This window comes from Plectropomus leopardus, chromosome 8 (genome assembly GCF_008729295.1).
Source record: "Plectropomus leopardus isolate mb chromosome 8, YSFRI_Pleo_2.0, whole genome shotgun sequence".
Taxonomy (NCBI): domain Eukaryota; kingdom Metazoa; phylum Chordata; class Actinopteri; order Perciformes; family Serranidae; genus Plectropomus; species Plectropomus leopardus.
The window spans coordinates 19601532-19619030 of record NC_056470.1 but is presented as its reverse complement, the minus strand read 5'-3'; the positions used below and the strand labels follow the sequence as shown (position 1 = coordinate 19619030).

The following is a 17499-nucleotide window of genomic DNA, read 5'->3' as shown; positions in this document are numbered from 1 at the left end:
TCCCATTTCCAGCTGCAATTGTGCCAACAAGACTGTGTGTTTTAAGTGAAATACATGCAGGACTTTTAGTTGCAATTGTGTCCCCAAAACTGGGTGTCATTAATAAGACATCAGCAGCATTTCCAGCTGTGATTCTACCACCAAAATTGGATGTTTTTTAGCAAGATGCTAAACATTCACCCTATTTACAGTTGCGATTGTGCCACCAAAACTATTTGTTTTTAGCAAGACATCTGTGGCATTTCCAGTTGCAATTCTGCCACCAAAAGCATGTTTTTAGGGAGACATCAAGTGCATATCCAGCTGTGCTTGTGCCAACAAAACTAGGTGTTTTTTAACAAGATAATAGTGGCCATGATTGTGCCACCAGAGGCGGATGTTTTATAGAGAAACATTGGTGCCATTCCCAGCTGCAAACGCCATCTAAACCAGGTGTTTTTAGCAAGAAATCAGCTGCACATCCAGTTGTGAGCGTGTCACCCAGAGCGAGTATTTTAAGGCAAAACATAATCATTTCCTAACCTTAACCACGTGGTATTATGCCTAAACATAACCACAGCATTGTTGAAATGTAAAACTTTTGACATATCTGCTGCATAATAAAGTACAAATGTTCCATATGTGGTTTGCAGAAATGTGCCAATATTTACTCTGGTCCCCTCAGCATCATTACTCTGGCGTCAAGTGTTGCTCAAAGGATGATGGGATGCCTGCTCACGGTGTTACCATGAGTCACAGTCAAATAACACACACTACAGACAGTATGATCGACTGTGCAGGCTGTGTGGCTCATGTACATTAACTGTTGATTTGAGTGAGCTGACTAGACAGGCAGCACTTAGCTGCTGCCTGCAGTGTGAGAGGAGAACTCCATAATGTCATTGCACATTCAATGAACATTTCAAAGCATACTGCCAAGCTTCATTGTTAAGGATATCTCTGCATATGGCACCCATTTCAGCCCTGCAAACTTACTCAATGCAGTATAGATGTCATTAATATACTCCCAAGTTTCCTCTCCAAGCCAAGCCACACCTTTGGACCAGTTGGGCCATTGATTTTTCCATGTTTTCAAGGCTGTGAGAACAACAAAAAGTGAAACCACATCCAAAATCAATAGTAGAGTACTCTACTCAGAAGGTGAGGACGTATCTCATTATGAAAGCAGCCATCATCAGCCTGTCTGCTCTGAACAGGCAGGTAGAGAACTTCCAAGGTCAATCTCTAAATATAGAGGGACCCCACCGGGAGACATGCAGGGAGAGAGGAGTGATGACTTTGACTTTGTATAACTGTGTATGTCAGTGTATGCTTGTGTTCTGGTGGTGGGTGAATGCACATGCCACCACAATAGATTATTACATCTGTGTGAGTGAGTGAGTGAGTGTGTGTGTGTGTGTGTGTGTGTGTGTGTGTGTTAGAGAGAGAGAGCAAGCTTGTGAATGATCACCTGCTGCAGCACCAGCAGAGGTCATCCAGGACGAAGCTCCTCCCCTGCAGTCTGCTGTCATAACTTGGATCAACGCCCTCCTCTCTCCTTCACTCTCTCTCCTCCTCCCTCTCTCACTTCCACATGTTCTGCTGCATAGAAAAGGGTGGAGATTTTAAGGTGTGTAGGTCTGCTGACTCACACACTGACACGAATATGCTGATCATCTCAACTGAGCTGTTTGTGCTGCAGTAAAACAGCTAAATGTAATGGGTCAAAAATGAATTTGTTCTCTCATTTAATTACTCCCTGCACTTGTTGTCCTAATTATTCCATCTGCATATCTGTCTAGACATTTTGGGACTCCCCCTCAGCCAGGTCCCCATCCACTTCAGTGCACCAGCAGGCACAAGAGGCTAAAATTGCCAATTTAAAAAAAAAAATAGTTTTATAAAGTGAAAAAGTGCTCAGATGTGGGTACAGCAGTCACGTGGGGTCACTGGTTGGAAAGCATTCTTAAGTTTCTCTGCGAGGTTCCATCTGGTCTGCTCAGCTGAACACAAAACAGAATCAATGGTCCCATTTTGCAGAGACTTGGCACAACATGAAGGTGAGAGGGAACTGGAGACAGAATTAAGGATATGAAATTGTCAGAGGATTAATTCAAGCTCTGCATCAACTGTGCGAAAGCAATATAAACTATTAGTGCTGTATATTATAGATCAGGGTTTTTTTTTAAAGCATCACAATAAGGGTAGCAACTGTGCCCAAACATCCCCATTTATATTTAAAAAGATAGCTCAATGCAATCTGTTGCTCCTATTATTTGTTTGTTTGTTTGTTTGTTTGTTTGTTTGTTTATCTATACATCTATTAAGTGTGTGTGAAATGTAAGATAGGTAACATATCAATCATAATATGTTACTCCCAGGAATATTAGAAACTGCAGTGTTGACTGCCACTGAACTTTGGGTGGCATCTTATAGAAAAGGGGCATCTGTCAGCTGACTAATAATCATCAGCGTGCGCTCCATAAAAAGGCATGTTGGATGGGCCATAAAACACAGGACTTCCCCTGTAGAATTTCCAAGGAGACCAATGTTTGAGCTTTGAGTGAATTTTCAGTCATTTTTATGGTACGTCCTCAATATGTGTGTTATTCTAAACCTAACCGCAGTAGCTTTATTTTTGGCAACCTCACCTAGTTAACCTTATGTTAATTACGTAACTGTAAAAACTCCTTTTTTTACATAAATTAATCTTAATTCAGTATTCTTAAATCCTTTGGTTTACATAGCTAAAGGAGTGGAGTACAACTGAATAAATATCAGGATTATTTGACTAGAGATACTTTGTTTTGAATCACTACAAAATAACTCTTTAAGGTTGGTCAGCTTAAATTTTTAAGGCAGCGTGGATCATAACTTTTTAAGGTAAGAAAAAACTAGTTACTTTTTGCAGTGTATGATTACTAAAACAAGTTGGTTGAGGTTAAGGAAAAGATTATGGTCATGAAGATTGATTTCAAACATGAAATGTCACCCAAATGTAGGCAGTTAATACAAACTGTTAATGCAAAATAGTTGCAAGAATAAAATGAAACATTTCAACCACAGAGGATATGATTCATATTTCCTCCGGCAAACTAAATCCCATATCCCATACGCTACGTGCCCTTTTCCCCACCCCACTAGTAAAACAGTGTAATAGATGATTGCTATGACTGTGGTGGAGGATGAATCATTACACTACTGACAACCAGCATTAGATATTGGTGGCTGGGCTCGTAGCTGCCCTCCATTTAGAATTGGGCCCTCTTCATTTTCACGGACGATGAGGATTTAAGACTTCCTGCCAATCAATCAGCATGCTTATGTAAAAGTGTCAATAGCTGCTCGCTGAAACCTTCAACCTTCAGCTCTGTGCAAAGTGGGCTACGGCTACTGTAGTCCCTTTGGTTGCATGCCATCATCTTAATCAGTATTTTGACACTTTGATTGCAGAAGGATTGCATATCATCATCAACCTGTCCTTGGGCAGGAGAGAATGGCAGAGCAAGGAGAATACATGATGGGGAAGGACATGTGGAATTCCTCATGTATTCATCAGGGAGTCGTGGAGTCTCTTTTTTTCTTTCATGCGCAATTCCTGCTCTCCGCCTAAAAACATATCTGGGTTTTCACCTGGCCCACTTTCAGGGAAAGGAGGGAAGAAGGGCAGGGAAGACTGTCTGCAGGGAAATTCCACTGCACTAGTTAATTTGACTGTATAATTGTTGGATTTGACATGAATTTCATCTGGTTCATTTTTGCATTTAGAGTTGTTAGCATCAGTCCTCTGTGTGTTTGAGTGCCTGCATGTGCTTAATAGGTCTAAGCAATAACAAGTGAACTGTGATACAGTGTGTAGGTCTGTAAATGGTCAGGGCATACATTAAGGACCCCACACATGGCATTTTGCCCTCATTTTGGGGTTTCTACCATCATACTGTGAGCGAATACTGTGCTATTATATTTCTGTGAACAAACGTAACAAAGCATACACACAGACAGTTTATCCATTTAGACCTGTGCATGCAGTCAAGTGCTACACTGTCAAATCTGACTTAAAATAATCTTGGAAGCCAATTTCCTTCAAAAAGGAAAGTAAATATAACTAATGCTTTATATAATCTTTAAGTTTACCTAAAATTTAGTTGTATTTAATTAATTTTGTGAAGTTGTTGCAACTTAAGTGATAGCAACTTCAGTAAACCAATTTTAAGTCTGACTTAACTTGATTATCTCAAATAGCGTTTTGCCATTGATGAAGTTTGGAGATCTGTGAGGTTTTGGGGTTTTTTTGGTGGTGGTGGTGAGGTTGGGGATTGGTGATTAACAGTTAACATGTATGTACAAATATGACTGACTAGTTTACAACCAACAGAATACAGATATATAGCTCAGTAAACTTGGTTGTAGTTGCTAAAACTTGGACAGATGGAAAACTTGTCATTTTTAAGTTGCAATGACTTTACAAAATTAAGTAAATATGACTTAACCATAAGTAAACTTAACAATCACATATGTATAGTAAACATGAATTAAGACTAATAGTTAAAGTCACTTACATTTTTCAAGGCATTTGGTTTATTAGATTTTTTTTAAAGTAAAACCATCTTGTCAGGTTTTACAGTGTAAAGCCATAAGATACAGGAAAATGATGACATAATGACTCATTTGGGTCACTAGAATAGTTTAGACAGGGACTTTGTGTTCAGTTCAAACAGTGTTTGCAGACATGCAGGGGTACTGTAGCTGCTCGCTCATTATCCCTAATTCCCTCAATTCATTACCCTCATATCATTTCAGAGGGAAAAATCCAAATTTTGTTCCTCATTTTTTCTTAGCAGACCATACAGAAAATATTTTATCGTTTTTGTTCGTTTTATTCATTTTCTGTCTCTCCTTGGGCGAGACAACATTTGCATTGGGAAGGCTGTCGATTGCAGCATTTTTAGGAGAAATCTATTCCTGGTGTTGTCAGTTTCCACCTTTAAATGTTGTTTTATCCTTTGTTCTCTCCTGAGACGCGTGTGTTTTTGTTGAAAACCGTTTCCACCCTGTGGTGGGCGATGCTTCCCCTTTAATGTGGAGCAGTGAGGACACGAGTGTTCAGGGGAAGGGGGAGCGCAGAGGGATGGGGCGAGGCGCGCAAGAATCTCTTTTAGTATGCGCTGCGATGCCCGACTGCAGCCCACGCACCTCAACTATGGTGAATTATGGTGAAATATGAGAGACATGGAAAGAGCCGGCAGCTCAAAAACAGTTGGTCGTGATGAGATGACACATCCGCCGGACAGATTAGTCAAATAAAGCCAGAAGGACAGATATGAAGGAATGGACTCACGACCTCAAGGCACCTTTTAAGAGGAGACAAACTGGATAAAAATACACGCGCACCAAGAGAAACCAGGGTGAATTCCTGCATGCCATTATCTGAAATTAAACGCTGTAGTCCGACAGATATCGCTATGCTGCTTTGTTTAGTGCATGGAGTCTATTGTGGCTGACCATGATCCACACAGGAGAAGGCTGCAAATGGCTTGAGCATGTCTGCACCTGCCACTCCAAACTAACTCACTAACTAACTCGCTTGTCAATCCACGACAACACTGTCATTTAATGTTTGAACACTCCAGTGCATGAACTTGGCTGCCAATTGTCACAAATAACTATAGTTGTTTTTTACCTATGAAAAACGCCCTCAAAGGACTGCGTTATTTCATGGAATTGGTTATGAACATAAGCCTCCATCTGTTTCTAATGTGCATCATTGGTGTATTCATATGGATATTCCCCATCCGAAAAAAAGATGGAGTTTACTTGGAGATAAATTGAGAACATTTTAACGAGCGAGGATGCAAAAACCTCCAGACGCATCTGTTTGGAGATCAAACAGGTGATTTTGCTTTAGATGAAATCTCCGGATGAGTAGAAATCCTGACAGCAGCACCTCCCGCAGCCTCCCTTCCCCAGTCTGCAGATCTCAGCCTACAAGATTACCTTTGCTGTTGTTGCAGGCGGCGGCGTATTGTTCTCAAGTGGGGGCGTCATGGTTTGCTGATCAGAATCTCATGCCAAAGCATTTTAAGATTTTGCTCACTCTATTCCCACCACAACATCACCGCCCCAGCTTCAACCTGTAGCCTATAGCTGCATCTGAGGCGAGGGAGGTAACTCCTGCATCCTCACGCCTTGTCCCCTCTCCCACTCCCGCGCCGCTGCAGAGCCGGAGCTTCGGGTGATTTATGGCCGGCAGAGAGGAGCTGCTTGACCGCGGGGGCTGACTTCTGGTCGGACACTTCTGTTGGGCCCGTTACCACCAGAGGACACACTGTCAACAAGCTTTACAAGCACATAGCCTAGGTAGGAGTCTTTTTTTTTTTGTTGATTAATTCCATAATGTTGCTTTAATAAATTATAAAACAATGTGGCCTGAAATAAGTAGGCTTACGCAATACGTTACATCCTAATACTGCCTTTCTGCAGTGGTCTATGAAGTTTGAAGGTTATAGTAAACTGGTCAAACTAGGGATGCACGATATTGGATTTTTTTGCAGATATCCGATATGCCGATATATGAGCTCATTTGGCCGATAACCTATATCAGTGTATCCACTTTTTCCCCACCTAATTTTAATTATCAAGTCTCTTCTGTAGGATTAACATCATATTATGCATACTCTAATTATGATGGCCCACTAGCAGTTTACAAAAACTGTAGTCCTTTTCAGTTTATGTAATATTCATTCATTGTGCAAATTAAGAAAAATACTTAAACTTTGGGTGGATGTTTTGTACATGTTCGGTTTGTCAATACAAAAATAAAAGAATATTGACTTGTGATATAGGCAGAAATATGCATATTGGCTGATTCTGATATTTCTTCTTTTTTTTATTTAAAAAGCCAATATTTACAGATACCAATGACCTGCTGATATTAACGTGCAAACAGCTCTGCAGTTATGCAGTGGGCCACATTAACAATTGCAACAAATTTTAACATAAATTTACAGGAAACTGCTGTAATTGCCAGTGACACTACCAATATTTACTTCAACACCGTTACAGGTTGCAAACTGAGAGCACATTCCTTGATCAATTTTTGGTCATATTAACAATCAATTATTCAAAAAAGCATAAAAACTTTGTCTAATTCAAACAATACTAAATGTGTTTTTTCCCCAATCAAAGCTCACAACTACATATTGCATATACTTTGACAGCATTGTATACGTAACATACTGATTGATGGATTAAATTCAAACGTTTGCTTAAATTCTTAATGACCGATTAATTGGCTGATCAATAATTTTTTATCATCCTTACTACCATTAAATTTATAACAGTATTCCTCAGAGGTTCGCCCTGGTTCCCTCATCAAAAAGCCTATGGGATTCTTCTGTGGGGTTTTGGATTATGGCAGAAAGTCATTTCTGTGGTAAACAAAGGTGTATGATACTTACAGGTTTGTTAAGCACAACAATCCTCACTAATTAAAGCTCACAACTACATATTGCATATACTTTGACAGCATTGTATACGTAACATACTGATTGATGGATTAAATTCAAACGTTTGCTTAAATTCTTAATGACCGATTAATTGGCTGATCAATAATTTTTTATCATCCTTACTACCATTAAATTTATAACAGTATTCCTCAGAGGTTCGCCCTGGTTCCCTCATCAAAAAGCCTATGGGATTCTTCTGTGGGGTTTTGGATTATGGCAGAAAGTCATTTCTGTGGTAAACAAAGGTGTATGATACTTACAGGTTTGTTAAGCACAACAATCCTCACTAATTAACACAACTTTTAAGATTTGTGAAGCCTAAATGTATTCGCCAGAAGTAAAAAAGCTAAGGCTATAAATTACCCGCATTATGATGCACAATTTAACGTCGCCACCACAATGATGAAAAGCAGTTTTTAGCATGATAATGTCCTGTAGTCTCACTTAGCCACTTATTAGCAGCCACCTTTGTTAAGACACATACAAGCTTTTAAGTTCACAAGTGGGGTATGTACTGATGTATTTTATGAGGTAGAACTAAACATGAAAGTCTGTTGAGCTTGTGTTAACCACAGACCTTATTTCAGGCATCTGACCAAAAACCCATTCAAAAAAACCATTAACTTAGAGATGAGGGAGCTGGGAGTGCTAAAATGACAATTTCTAGGTTTTAAGACTTATTCTTAGGGTATTCTGTATTGGCTCCAAAAAGCATAAAGATTTAGATGAGGGTTTTTTTAACTGTATTTTGGAAAAATTCTACATTATTGTTAGAATTTGGCCATATTTTTACCGCAATTTGTTACAGTGTGGCTATGACAAATATCCCTAAACAAGCAATTAACTAATGATCTGATCAGAGACTTGGTTAAGTTTTTCTCAGCTTTGAGGGGGGGCATTTGGTCATATCACACATATACAGTATACAGAGGGAGGAAATTCATCTCAGAGATTGTATGGAGCACTCAGCATATAATCAGATTTGTTGGTTGTAATTGCACCCTGTGAGAGCTGATACAGTATTACTGGCTGGCATATTGATCCTGCAGTGTGCTCCTATGAGGGAGAACTCATAACCTAATACACATAGACATGATGGAGCCAATGCGCTCAAGTGCTTCTGCCCCCCCCCCCCCCCCCCCCCCTGCTTGTTATTTTCAACTGCCCTTCTCTTGCCTGTTTGCAGGAAGGTCTTGAAATAACACAGCATTTCTGGAAATTACTGACAGTTTTAGTCAGGGGAAAATGAATAGTTCAGAAATATGTACCATTGGATACAAGTTGCTGAATATGCATGCACCAAATCTAAATTAACAAATACACTTAGAAGCATGAGTTTTCTTGCTCATTACATTCAAAACACAACATGGTTAACAGATTTATATTGCAGTCTTTCTCTGCTTTCTGTCCTGTAGTTCTTTGCAGGCAGATCTGCCTGTATCTGAGCCCACAAGCGCGTGGAGCCTTTATTTCTTCGTGGCCGGACGTGGCCCCACGCTGTCTGAAACCTGCAGGTCCCATCCTCTTCCAGTATGACGGTTGCTACCAGCGACCCTGCGGATGAAGCCGCAGCACATCCGGGTCAGCCTCATGACCAGTATGACCCAGAACTGGATCATGAGTGCTGCGAGAGGGTCGTCATCAATATCTCAGGCTTGCGCTTTGAGACGCAGCTCAAGACTCTCTCCCAGTTTCCAGAGACGCTGCTGGGAGATCCTAAGAAAAGGATGAGGTATTTCGATCCTCTCCGGAACGAGTACTTTTTTGATCGCAACCGACCAAGTTTTGATGCCATTCTGTATTACTACCAATCAGGAGGGAGGCTGCGTCGGCCTGTTAATGTGACTTTGGACATTTTTTCTGAGGAGATCCGGTTCTATGAATTGGGCGAGGAGGCTATGGAAATCTTCAGGGAGGATGAAGGTTTCATAAAGGAAGAGGAGCGGCCTCTGCCAGAGAATGAGTTTCAGAGACAAGTGTGGTTGCTGTTTGAGTATCCCGAGAGCTCAGGTCCTGCTCGCATCATTGCCATCATTTCTGTCATGGTGATTCTTATCTCTATTGTCAGCTTCTGTCTGGAGACATTGCCAGTTTTCCGAGATGAAGAAGAGGAGATGTACAATTATAATTTGCAATCCATGTCGAACGGCACCTCAACCTTTGACAGCTCGACCTATTATAAAGACCCTTTCTTCATTGTGGAGACCCTCTGTATCATCTGGTTCTCTTTTGAGTTCCTAGTTAGGTTCTTTGCGTGTCCCAGTAAAGCTGGATTTTTTGGCAACATTATGAACATCATTGATATTGTGGCAATTATCCCCTACTTCATCACCCTGGGCACAGAGCTTGCAGAGAGGCCAGAGGATGGCCAGGCAGGCCAGCAGGCTATGTCTCTGGCTATTCTTCGTGTCATCCGTTTGGTCAGGGTGTTTCGTATCTTTAAACTCTCACGTCATTCCAAGGGGCTCCAGATCTTGGGACAGACTTTGAAGGCCAGTATGCGTGAGCTGGGCCTCCTCATCTTCTTCCTGTTCATTGGTGTGATTCTGTTCTCCAGTGCTGTTTACTTCGCAGAAGCAGACGAGCCAGGTTCCCAGTTTAGCAGCATCCCTGAGGCCTTTTGGTGGGCTGTGGTTTCCATGACCACCGTGGGCTATGGAGACATGGTCCCAACAACCATTGGAGGAAAAATCGTGGGGTCTCTCTGCGCCATCGCTGGTGTGCTGACTATTGCCTTGCCTGTACCTGTCATTGTGTCAAACTTCAACTACTTCTACCACAGAGAGACGGAGGGCGAGGAACAGGCACAGTACCTGAATATCCCAAGTGTGCCTAAAGCCAGCTCAGCTGACGATCTGAAAAAGAGTGGCCGAAGCGGCAGTGGGTCAACTCTCAGTAAATCTGACTACGTGGAGATCCAGGAGGCTGTGAACCACAGCACTGACGACTTCAGACCAGAGGGCATGAAAACAGGAAACTGCACCCTGGCCAACACTAACTATGTAAACATCACTAAGATGCGCACAGATGTATAATGTGAGCTATTGTAGACAGTTAACCTCAGCAGGGGTCTACAGGGACTGTAACGGGAGGATGAAGGTGTGACTCCCTGTATTGAGCAACGAATGACACCCAGTGTGGGAGTCCAGAGTAGATTAACTTGAAGAAAAGGTCAGTTGAGAGGACCTCATGTTCTCCCATATCCTGTGGACCTTTCACCGCATATCATAGAACTGCCATCTGTCTTATTTAGGACATTGTCAGTGTCTGCATGGAGTTAGTCTTACCTATGTGACAGTAGTCATGCCGCTCGTAACAGTAGCCAATCGTAGCCTAACCAGTAATAACCAATATTAACAGCGTAAAGGGACCACTAGTTTCTACCTTCTTGCTCAAACTGCCATCGAGAGAAGATGCACGATAACAACTATTTAGATCAGCGTAACATTTATTTTAAAATGTAACTTATCTTATTAACTCGTGATTAAAAACAGGCCATATTATCAGCATTCACGAGCAACTTTATTCTGCTGCTCTAACTGCCAAGGTCCTGACTCAGAGAAAAACAAAATCACTAAGATCACTGCTGTTCTGTCAGAGGAAAACTGAAGTGAGCAAAAAAGAGCGCGAGAGAGAAAAATACTAATATGCTTTTTGGCCAAATGGTCACACTGCTTCCTCTGTCAGAGAAAAAAAAAAGCCTGAGTGCACTGGTATTCTTCCCCGGGCCATGGGCCCTGGGCCATATTGTCTAGTACAAGCTAGTGGCTTCTGTAGAGACCAACAGATAGATGACAGTGCCGTGCTGTAATTCTGCATCACAACAGCACAACTTCTTTTTCCTGCTTTTTTTTCTTCAATGAAACTCAAGTGGATTTACTATATGTACACTCTTGCCAAGACTCTGCCTTCTTTTTGTTTTCAGCCAGTGCAGGCTAGCAGGTGGACAAACGAAATGTATCTCTAAACAAAATTAATGTTTTTTCATTAATGTGTGTTCATTCAATTTGTTGTCATGGTATTTTTTTTAGTAATATGATTAATGTGTGCTTCTCACCTTTTATGGGGAAGATGTAGAAAGATAGTGAATACTCTACTCTTAACTTTACCTTTAAGTGTCTCTTTATCCGCTACCTGAGTCCACAGTAACAGGCGCACAGTGAGAGGTGTTTGGTTTGACACTACTGCCCAGCAGAACTGTTGCTGTTCTTGACTTCATAGCATTCCATGTTTATAGAAGTAGATAAAATGAGATAAAGGAGCAGACTAGGGTAAGATTTTAGTTTGTTGTTTTTTTCTGGAGCTAATTTCAGCCAAGTTTATGACAGCAAAGTTAACTAGTTTTATGTTTAAGGCTTTCTATGGTATTAACTGTAAAAATTAAAAATGACAGATTTTCTAAAGACCCACACACAAATAACAAGATTAGTGATAAACTAAAATTAATCTATGACATCTTTAAAGTCCATCTTTTGTCATTCCAGCATTGTTGGCATTGTTTTTCTCAGCATTTAAAGGTCCAGTATGTAGGATTTAGGGGTATATATTGGCAGAAATGTCCAATCAATATGTTTTCTTTTGTTTTTAATCACCGGAAAATAAGAATTGTTGTATTTTTATATCTACATAGGGAGAGGGTCTTCGTCCGAAGTGTCTACCATGTTGCTCCGCCACGTTTATACAGCAGCTGAGAATGAACAAACAAACACTTCAGATAGGGCCATACACGTTTTCCCGTTTTCCCCCGTAGCTAGCAGCCCCTCTGTGACATTGTGTTTTGGAAAAGCACTGATTTTTTCAGTGTTTTTACTGGTTTAAATCACTGGGTCCATTAGTTTTGCAGAGGAAAAGACCTCCTGAATGTCTGGATCTTAAAGTTATCAGAGAAAAAGGCTAAGCATACATTAGCAGGTGCTGGGCTATCAACCTGTCTGCAGGAGCCAAACAGCAACAGAGAAACACTGCTTTGTCGCATTAAATTGTTTTATTCAGTGTTTTTACTAGTTAAAAGTCCTTTTCACTTGAAGAGGAAGAGAACTTTCTGAATATGTTCGGCTACTGGTAAAAACTTCCTGAACAACACTGAAGAATTTTAAACAGGAGAAGTTTAAACTGGTTGCAATCTGCCATCCTCACCAATAGATGCCTCTAAATCCCCCGAAATCTTACACAAAAAGTCTACAGTAAGCTTGCCTATGATATTCAGCAGCATATTAGAAATACAGGTCAAATTGTTTGTTCTTACCTAATAAAACTGATAAATCATGTCAGCATGTCAGGCCCTCTTTCCTGTATATTGCTCCCCTTAAACAGATCAAAATGAGTCAACTTTGCCTGCCTCTGAAACAAGCTTAAAGTGTTCTATTATTAGATCACTGATGGCAAATGTGCTACCACCTGGCATGCTTTATCTTGGGTTGTAAAAGAAATTCATTTTACTCTCAGTATTTGTTTCTCTTTTTGATATTCATGCAGTTTGATCAATAACTCTGTTGGTACATTTTGCCCACATACAGTAATGCAGGACTGAGGCTGCGTGTCCTTCATCAGCTTTTTATCAAACAGATGCTATTCTGCTACTGTAGTGCTGCATGTCTTTAAAAGTATAAATTGTAGCATGAATTAGTAGAAATAATACTTAAAAAGCAAATTGACATCACTATATTCCTATATCTCTACTGCTGCGCTGTGCAATAATATACTATATGAAAGATAAGTGTCTTGCTTCACAACTATGTGTCCGTCTTTTGCATATGCAATTTCTTGCCATTGCTACCTGAAATCATGTTGAATCACAATCTGTGTGAAGTATTTAGGTGTCGACAAGAAGGTTTGTTAACTTTTGGGAATGTAAGCATTAGGTTCAACATGAGAGGAAACAGGAAAAGTTTGAGGGGAGAGTCCAAATCTACATTGTATTGAAAACATTTCAGACATTACCTGATGTCCCGCTCGCTTCAGCTTCAGTCTTTTAGAGTCAGTTGCAGTCACAGCCCAGTAACCGTGTCTCACAGTGAAAGCACAACAACAGCTAGCTGCCAGCACAGTGGATGCACAGATTCAAACAGTCAGTCGGTCAGAGTTTTTGCCCAGCCAAGTGCATCATAATGCTCCGAGGGACTGTCTGAGTGCGCTTATCTCTGATATATAGGTCCATCACGCTCAGTGTATGTGTGTTTGTGTGTGTGTTAGACAAAAAGATGGTTAGAGCTTTTAGATACACACAAGCTGAGCATGCAGCTCTTAGAGACAATATGGTAGCAGTTATCTAAACACTGCTCTCCCTCTCCTTGACTCCAGGCCACTATGGTGCTCTGTATATTCTGTTCCATCCTATAGCACACTGTTTACAGCCTGTGTATATGTTTGACACATGCATAGAGTAGATTAAACAAACAGAACTGAAAGGAATGTGCTGCCACACTCACTACAGATGTGATCTATGAGCGTGTGTTGACTTTTGAGATAAGATGCAGTATCAGCCAATTACTGGGGATTAAAGGAAATAGAGGGAAAGAGAGGAAAGGTTAGGAAGGAAAATATGGAAATGAAAGTAAGATAAACACTGCCCACACCCTCTTTTGCAGTTTAATCTGATGTGTACTTGTGTATTTCCTAACTTTTCTTTTGTACTGGAACACCGATGTGACTTTATGTGGCTTGAAAGCTTCGTCTTGACTTCTGTCGCTTCAACTCATGTTACCAAGCACACTACTGAAGTGACACTGTCGAGACAAAACACTCTTGGAAAAAATCAACAGGATGGCACATCAGGATCATCTCAGCTAGGGAAAACAAATCTTTGCTGTACTCTGCAGACACTTGCATTTACTTGGACATTTGGACACATACAGCTGGTGTACACACGTGTACACACACTGCCTGTGAACATACACCTTTATGGTCACGTCTCCTGTCAGGACACCTGTGGTTCTATTGAATTTCAAGGCCACAAAGTAAACAGACTTAAACCCACCGCTGGTGGTGAACACACGTAGCCATGTAAACAATGTATCTAAGAGTTAAAGCTGCTTTTGATGATGTCTTAAAATGCCTAAAGCTACAGCTTTAAAACAAGCTTCTGCCATGTACAGATTCCTGTGTAGCAGGGAATCAGCGTGTATGCTTGCTGAATTAATCCAAGAAACTAAAGTTGTAAGTGAATTATCTCTTAGGTTTAATATGCTCCAGTGACTAAGAATGGAAATATATCAAGAAATCAAAAAGGGAAATATAATTTCTATGAGAACTGAAACTTATTTGTGTCATCAGACACTGTATAATGAACTGTTATTTGTTTTGTTTGTTTCACTATGTTTTTCTATTTGAATGTCAATGTCGGCTCACCTTTGAGCCTCACACAGTGCAGGGGCTGAGGTTTGACTGAAATACACATGCAGGCCTTGGTGAAATAAATTATGTCTGTAATGTCTTAATACATGTTTACCCCCGGACAACCACCCTCTCCTACTCTGTTTCATGTACCTTCAATCATTCATGGTAAAAAATACTGTATGTGTGTATGAGATTGAGATAATCCTCAGCTTCTTCACTAGCTGTCTCTCGCTTTTGCAGTCCCTTCTCAGCTATCTGTATAAAGCCTTTTTTCTACCATTGTAAGGAGAAAGACTGAACTGAGAACCAGACTGTCCATTCTTACATAGAAAAGAAATATGGATCTGAATGCCTGCTGTGCCCTTTCAGGGGGACTTCGAGTGAATATAAACTGATTAATAGACAATATTGATGGATACGTTAATCATTCTAAATAATTGTAAATTATAAGCCTATTATGAATACTAATTGTCTTCATGATAATATGAATAATAACATCTTTATGATAATCCTAAGCTATTGTTGTGTGGGTTTTTTTGTGATGCCTTACGTAAAATGAAAAATAGATTTGCAATTCTTATTGTGGATTCAAATCAGTTTGTCTCATAATGATGCTTTGTATGCCCAGAGTGCACAGAATTGAGCAGAATATTATTCCATAAACTCCAAGTCAGTGAGTGTTTACATGAATTTCAGCAACTTGCTGTGGTCCTTAGTTAAAGGAATTCTTCACCCCCAAATTGACCATTTGTTTATATAAATTAATAATAATATCATTACTCATCCTGTGTTATGGTGAATCTTTTTGAAGAAAATGTTTTTCTTGCTTGTCTTTAGTGAATGAAGAACACAAAGACATAGAGATTGAACTAAATGGGGTCTGTGTTTAACAACAGCAAAACTATATTGAAACAACAGTTTATAAATTCTTGAACAACTCACACAGTATAATCAGTCTCATTTACCCAGTCATGTGCTCAGATCTTTCCAAACAGACAGCCCTTTTTGACGGAGAACTGGACTACAAGTGCAACTCTTTAAAACCAGGCGCCATTGACAAACACAGTAATTTTACCTGGCCAAACACTGAAGCTGCTGGTCTACTGCTGCTGCAATCAGTTTGTTTGTGTTGGTGTGTAACTTTGGTGTTTAAGTAATTTGGATTCACCAAAGTCACACAATAACACAAACAAAGTAACTGATTGAGGCATTTGTAGACCAGCAGGTCTGTGTGTTCAGCAAGGTAAAATTAGTATTATTTTTCAATAGAATCTGGCTGTTAAGAGACCATAGATAAGTTTTACTCTCTGTTGAGTTCCCTATTGGAAATATCTGTGTGTTTGAGATGTACTGAGCATGCAACATGATAAATAAGACTTGGATTATACCACACAAGTTGTGTAAAAGGTTGTAAATGGATGTTTTGACATCATTTTGCTGCTGCTAAAGGTGGACCCTAATGACATTTTTGGATTCTCTGTTCACCATGGAGGCATGTGAGAAAAAAATGAAGTTTTCTTCAGGAATTGACCCTAGCACAGGATGCCCACCTGATAGACAAATGGTCCTTTGGGGGGATGAAGTAAAACACAGCAAAGCCACTGAAGTATACAGTTGGTACCACATCCATTTTTTTCATTGGTGCTTTTATAGCAAAGTAAAGCTATAAGAAAAAAAATGTTCCATATACAATATAAATTGATGAAAGCATCACTGGAGCGTTTGCTCTTGTGTCCATTACAGAAGGTATATTTGAATCCACTATCGACCCCCACCTCCTCAGTGGTTTTGTGTCTCGCTTCTCTCCTTAAGTGAATCTTATGCTCTCTGTGTTTTACTGAGAAAGCAAAGTGGTCTATTTATAAAACCAGCAAAGAAGGGAAGTGAGGAAGAGAAAGGAGAGCAAATCGCTCTTGACTCCTGGTTCATCGCAGAGTGGGACAAGTACAAACATCCTCTGTATCAGTGCCATTTCGTAGTCTAACACTTCCACGAGCAGCTGGAAATGTTTGTGTCTCCTCTTGTTGTCTTTTCCTTCTTCTCTCATCGCTGCTGCTTGACTTTGATCTCACTTTTCCTCTCTGTTATTTGCACCTCTCATATTTCATTTCCCACACATTTTCTCTCATGTTCATCTCTCTCCATCTCTGCCTCTCCACCAGCACTAAGCACCAAAGTAATGCACAGTGGATGAAGTGATTCTCCTCTCAGACATATATTAGCGGGAGTATAATGCTCTCTACGGGCCAACTCAGTTGACTGGGTTTCGGCATGTCAGCTAAGGACAGTAGTCAGGCATCCTTCCAGATAGCTGATGGGTGGGTTGTGCCGGCGATAGCATTGACCCAGGGCGTTATGTTTTCGAGTTGTCCGTCCGTCCTGCTCTCGTGAATGCAAAATTTTTGGAAAACCTCAAGGGAATTTCTTCAAATATACAGTTGGACTCAACAATGAACGGATATGACTTTGGTGTATATCACTGTGGCCTTGTCTGGCTCATTCTTGTGAATGTGATATCTGAGGAACACCTTGAGGGATTTTTTTCTTTCAAATTCATTCAAACGTTAATTTGTCACCAAAGGTCAAGGTTGCTGTGATCTTGCATCCATGTCATTCTCATCAATGTGTTATTTCAAGAGCACCTTTAGTTTATTTCTTCAAATTTGGCACAAACATCCAC

General features: G+C 40.4%; 1 protein-coding gene and 1 long non-coding RNA gene across 2 annotated transcripts; both read left to right on the top strand.

The window, feature by feature from the left end:
• Window positions 1-5158: 5158 nt before the first annotated feature.
• On the top strand, window positions 5159-8977 carry LOC121947396. The gene is made up of 3 exons (XR_006106075.1): window positions 5159-5384; window positions 6198-6336; window positions 8900-8977. It is a non-coding gene; the product is annotated as an uncharacterized LOC121947396 (long non-coding RNA).
• A 39-nt stretch (window positions 8978-9016) lies between these two features.
• kcna2b (potassium voltage-gated channel, shaker-related subfamily, member 2b) lies at window positions 9017-11385 on the top strand. The gene has a single exon (XM_042492394.1). The coding sequence runs from the start codon at window positions 9017-9019 to the stop codon at window positions 10517-10519; it is 1503 nt and encodes a 500-aa protein (XP_042348328.1). The 3' UTR covers window positions 10520-11385.
• Window positions 11386-17499: the final 6114 nt, after the last annotated feature.